The sequence below is a fragment of the Cibotium barometz genome, chromosome 62 (assembly GCF_041138505.1).
Source record: "Cibotium barometz isolate CiBa-2024 chromosome 62, ASM4113850v1, whole genome shotgun sequence".
Classification (NCBI taxonomy): domain Eukaryota; kingdom Viridiplantae; phylum Streptophyta; class Polypodiopsida; order Cyatheales; family Cibotiaceae; genus Cibotium; species Cibotium barometz.
The window spans coordinates 28,672,212-28,677,648 of record NC_141107.1 but is presented as its reverse complement, the minus strand read 5'-3'; the positions used below and the strand labels follow the sequence as shown (position 1 = coordinate 28,677,648).

Here is a 5,437-nt window from a genome sequence, read left to right as displayed (position 1 = left end):
GCAAATACAGGTCTTTAGAAAAGGATTGATGAATGAAACATGAACCATATCAGTACAATAGGAGTTTTTGGATAAAGTCTGAAAATCCCCCCCCCCCCCCCCCCCCCAAAAAAAAAAAAAAACTATAATCCAGAAGCTACAAGGTACAAAAAAGTCTTAGCACTTTTCGAAAAAAAACGACAGAACTGACAGGGATCGGAAAAAGATGAGAATGGTTGTAGGAGATAAATCTCCCCACTGCAGAACCTTTTCTTCAAAGCAACCCATTACCTTTTCAAAGGATTGTTAAGTACCAAAATTCAAAATCAGTAGAGAAAAAACAGGTTCTTGTTGCAAAACGGTGGCAAAAGCAAATTCACATATCAAACTAGTTAGCTTTGGAAGCATTGAAAAACCCCCCATTTAGCATGCACACGGAGACTGCAAAACTTCTGGTTAGCTGGCTCTGCAAGCATGAAAAGGGCCCAAATACTTTCATTAATCATGAGCCTGACTTTTCGAGAGTGCAAGATTGATTGTTGTCTGAAAGTGTCGAGATTGAGAAGATTTAATGAAATATAGCAGGAATAGAATCTTTGCAAAGCTGAATGCAGCCCCTAGTGTTAATCCTGTACAAATGAGGTACTCAAACATGAGGAGGCTATTTCATTGTCACTACAGCATAGCACACAAAACACTGCTCCCCTTCTTAACAGAATGATAAATCAAAGCAGTAGCTCCTTGTCCCCGCCGTGCCCATAACTCTGTAGACATGCCCGTTTTTAAATACCTGCAGTGAGATTAAGCCCTCGCTTCTAGTTTTGGCTTGGGGCTGTCTGTGGACTTGAGTCGAAGCTTGTATTACCTATGGCCTCTTTGCATGTAAAAGCATATTAGTGGTATGCCTAACAACTGCCCTGTAGCAGCACAATTAATCCACACTTCTTGCAGCATTTTCTTTGAGAGCCCTTGGCAAAATGGAGGCCAAAATCACAAGTGTACCATACACAATCAAGAGCAATCCTATACTGTTGACAAACATCGCTTCCAAGCTGTACCTTCCAATCACCTTATTTACCATTAAGAATGTCAATTTTTCAAGCAAACCTGTTTCTGCAGTTACCAGGGCCAGACAGTAGATAAATAAGCCCATGAATACATGCCAAGGCAGCACAGAAGCTCGAATCTTTCCAGGAGCCCCAGGATACCAATATATGGCATACGCAAAGATCCACTGCACAGGTTCATGCACACGACATAAGCAAGAGAATGTCAAATCTCTCTCTCCAAATTAACTAGGAATAGATACAATGATGTTATTGCCGCACACACAGCACTCATACGCTCAAAATTGTGTGCATACATTCATAGGCACGCCCCACACGCACATATGCATGCACACGCCAGCATGTACATGTACACCCACCCAACATACTCATGTGCATGCCCAACATGCACATACACATGAACATATCCACACTAGCGCACACGTCTACACCAAACATACACACGCAGCCAATGCTCAAGCGTGTGCACCCACTCAACACACACACACAGGATCACTCATAGTTATAGCTTTGAGCAAGTTTGAGTAAAGTACTGATGAACATATTGATCCTTGGTATTCTCTAAACAAGCCAAGAAACCATACCTGGAGACCAAACAAAACAACAGTAATGATTCCAAACCATGAATGCAGACTATACAAATTGTCAATGCCCTTTGCATTGTGAAACATAAAGGCTGCCCATATCCCAAGTACAGCCATCAATAAAGCCAAGGCTTGGACCGTAAGGTGAACTGCTTTCTTGTAGCTCTTTGTGCCACGTACACCTTTGAAAACCATAATTGCTGCAACAAGCAAGGCAACTCATCAAAACCCTTACTTTTCCATGATCTCTCTCTCTCTCCCGTGGAGACTTTTTTGTGAATTGAAAAACAGGACATAGTTCTCCAAACTCACCTTCACTTGCTAAGACAATGTAGCCCACGAGCATCAAAACTGGGTGAACCTGCAATGACGTACACAATTTAATATGTTGTCACATTGATTAAGGACCAACAAGCAACTCTCCTTCATTCAGATTTAAGCAGCAAACACATGATCACATTAATTAACAGTGGGAAGTACACACGGGAAACTAGAGTACTTTGCTGCAGGCCCCTTTCAAATACGGTTCCGGGACAAGTATGGCTAGCCTGGGGCAGTGTTTTGGCCACCAAAAGGTGTACAGATCTAAAAATCTAATACAAAGGAGATGTGGCAATTCCCGTGGTAGCGAATCTGGTAGAGTTACTATTAAAGGCAGAGCCAAAGAGTTTGGAGCAGAGCCTACATTTGGAGAGCACCGAGGGAGACGTACTTACAGCTTCCCCAAATCTGTCAGTTGTGAACAAGTAGTTTTCAGAATTCCACAAGATATGTGATGGTTTTTATGTTGCAAAGGTGCATCATGAGCCCCAATGCTTCAAGTTTAGCAGAAGGGGATGTCACGTGCATGCCTTAACCTAGATGCACATGGACATGACTCTTTGCTACAGCCACCTTTTGGGGACGAGTATGGCCAGCCTGGGCAGTGATTTGGCTGCCCAAAGGTGTAGATCACAAGTCCATGGGTGGACAAGGATATGCACTTTTATGAAGTGGTGGGGTGGACACAGGCAAACGAGCAATTAGCCCCTTAGCCACCGTGGTAGATCAAGGTTTGCAGGTGCCAGAGTCGCAGGCAGCAGAAAGCATCACATTAACTTTTTGCAGCTTCCATGAGTGTTTACCCCTTGCTCAAGTGGAGGACAGCAAATCAACAGTTAGGTTATGCATTGTAGCAGTTTGCACGGTTATGCATGAACAAATCATTGTAGATGTTCATGTTAGGGTCGTTTAGGTCTATTACCTTAACTATTGTGTAACTCAAGTTGATCTTGTGATTAGTGTATCATAATCAGCTTAATTAGTGTTAATCTAAGGTAGCAATTACAAGCAGAAAATCAAACCATCTAGGGTAGGGGGGGGGGGGGGGGGGGGGGGGGGGGGCAATAATAAAGAAACCCATAACCTAGTAATGTTTCAGGTAGTAATATTCATGGAATTTCGCCTGTGTGTTCATTTTGGGTTTGCTGAAAAATGAAACATATTTGGACGAGACCTCTATTTCCTTCATGTGTCACTGAAGGAATTTTCTTAATTGGAGCAATTCCCAAATTATTGGGTAATTTTTGCGCATACAAATCTAAAATTTATGCAAGCTAGAGCCTCCATCAACAACCAAAAGCAGAGCTCTCATCAAATCCAGAGTTTTCCCTAGGAGAGCTGAAGCAGTTTTATCGCGAGTTTCTGTTTCAAAGTTGCAAAAGCACCCAAAACAAAAACAAAAAAACAAAAAAAAAGAGGTTTTTAATTCCTGATTTGATTGGGAAAAAGATCGTTTTTAAGAAAAATAGCTCAAAAGGGGCTAAGACATGTTGAAAATTAGAAACAGAAAAAACGCTAGAATGCCATTGAAAATCAGAAAGAAATGGAAATTTGGGTGGATCTGATTGGGCAGCAGCAGGAGCAGGTAGAAGGAGGAGGAGGAAGACTTACATTGAAGATGAGATCGTTGTCGTCGGCGAGGGTGGGGTTGTGGGCGATGAAGGGGAGGCCTCCACGGAAGCGAAGGACCCACGCCACCACGAACACTGAGCATGCAAGCCCAACGCAGTGCGCCCAGATCAGCAGGGCGTCCAACGAGGGCCTCCACCAATGGCCTCCTCTGCCGCTGCTTGTGTTGTGGGACTCCACATGGAGCCGATGAAGATTTGAACGCATCGCTCCCAGGAAGGCTCTGATTATTCGAGCTTAGGAGAATTTCTGTATCAGATGAAAATTACTCTAAAAGAGAGAGAGAGAGAGTGTGTGTGTGTGTTTTGGAGCCCATGAAGCTTTGAACTATGGATTACTCCAGCTTACTTAACAAAGGAAAAATATATATAGAGAGAGACAGTGTGTGTTTTTTCTCTATTTTAAAGAAGAATTACTCTAAAAAAAAGAGAGAGTATGTGTGTTTTTTTGTTGAAGTAATGGTATCTTTGGTTTTAATATCTAATAAAAATTAAAAGCAATACAAAAGAATATATATATAGCCAACTTTAAACTTTAGAGTGCTAAAGTTTAAAAGAACCACTATTAATAGAAGTGCACTTTTATAATCTATGGTCTACTGATAGAATTTTGCTTCCTTCAGGAGCTCTAGTCTACCCCCAACACCATAAGGAGAGGGTTTAAAAACCTCCTCAATACCCCCCGAAAAAGAAACTTCACTTCCTTTTGCAATTGGGATCTTCTTCTTCTATATCTTATTTCCGAGCTGTCATGAGTTGCCCCACGTCCAACTCTTCTTTCCTTCTTTCTTCTATACTATACTATTACACTCCTATACCATACTATACATACAATTACTACTATTATTGCTCTCTCTCTCTCTCTCTCTCTCTCTCTCTCTCTCTCAGAGAAGGTTACAGAGTTAGAGAGAAAGAGCAAGAGTTAGAGGGTTAGAGACAAAGTAAGAGTAAGTTATAGAGAGAGAGTTAGAGAGAAATAGAGAGTGTTAGAGAGAGAGAGAGTTACAAAGAGAGCTAGAGAGAAAGAGTGTGTTAGAGAGAACCAAAGAGAGAGAGAGTTAGAGAGAGAGGGTTAAAGAGTTAGAGAGAGAGGGGGTCCTAGAAAGAGAGTTAGGAGAAAGTTAGAGTTAGAGTTAAAGACAGTTAGAGAAAGATAAAGAGAGTTAGAGTGAGAGTGTAAGAGAGAGAGAGAGAGAGAGAGAGAGAGAGAGAGAGAGAGAGAGTGTATGTGTTAAACACAATTGGAGAGAGAGTTAGAGTAAGAGATAGTGATTTAGAGAAAGGTAAAGAGAGTGAGTTAGAGAGAGAAAGTAAGTGTTAGAGAAAGAGAGAGAAAGTAAGTGTTAGAGAAAGAGAGAGAACATTAGAGAAAGAGTGTGTGTGTTAAAAGATAGAGTTGGCCAATTCCAGAGAGTTAGAAAGAGAGAGTTTTAGAGAGAATGTGTGTGTTAAAGAGAGAGTTGGCCACTTTGAGAGAAATAGAGAGAGAGAGAGAGAGAGAGAGAGAGTGAATGAGTGAGAGAGGTAGAGAGAGTTAGAGAAAGATAAAGCGAGAGAGAGAGCACGAGAGTTAGGAAACTCGAGAGAAAGGTAAAGAGAGTGATTTAGAGAGAGAGAGAGAGAGAGAGAGAGAGAGAGAGAGAGAGAGAGAGAGAGAGGGTTAGAGAAAGGTAAAGAGAGTAAGTTATAGAGAGAGAGTATTTAAGAGTTGCCACATGGCCTTTCTTCTCTTCTTCTATACTATACCACTACACTTTTATACCATACTATATATATATATATATACACTACTACTACTACTACTACTATATACTGCACAATTGTTGCTTCTATTACTACTATATATTACTAAAACAAC

The 5,437-nt window shown here is 41.3% G+C and overlaps 1 protein-coding gene across 3 annotated transcripts; it reads right to left on the bottom strand.

Annotated features, from left to right (window-relative positions):
• Nucleotides 1–313: 313 nt before the first annotated feature.
• LOC147604330 (transmembrane ascorbate ferrireductase 2-like) lies at nt 314–3,935 on the bottom strand. Of its 3 annotated transcripts, XM_086795529.1 has the most exons (5): nt 3,563–3,935; nt 1,943–1,991; nt 1,769–1,830; nt 1,580–1,630; nt 314–1,213 (listed from the first exon to the last, which is right to left on the bottom strand). In XM_086795529.1, exons 1-5 carry the CDS (start codon nt 3,785–3,787, stop codon nt 911–913), a joined length of 690 nt encoding a protein of 229 aa, XP_086651655.1. In that variant the 5' UTR covers nt 3,788–3,935; the 3' UTR covers nt 314–910. The 3 variants fall into 3 exon arrangements, with proteins under 3 accessions (XP_086651655.1, XP_086651653.1, XP_086651654.1); XM_086795527.1 differs by having other exon boundaries at nt 1,580–1,830; XM_086795528.1 differs by lacking the exon at nt 1,580–1,630 and having other exon boundaries at nt 1,631–1,830; nt 3,563–3,932.
• Between the last annotated feature and the right edge of the window lie 1,502 nt (nt 3,936–5,437).

Excerpts from the sequence above, each read along its gene's own strand:
- LOC147604330 (XM_086795527.1), bottom strand. The coding sequence starts at position 3,787 with ATGCGTTCAAATCTTCATCGGCTCCATGTGGAGTCCCACAACACAAGC. Across the intron at positions 1,831-1,942 it reads CATTGTCTTAGCAAGTGAAG|CAATTATGGTTTTCAAAGGT; the intron begins GTGAGTTTGGAG and ends TGCTTGTTGCAG. Across the intron at positions 1,214-1,579 it reads AAGGATCAATATGTTCATCA|TGGATCTTTGCGTATGCCAT; the intron begins GTACTTTACTCA and ends GAACCTGTGCAG.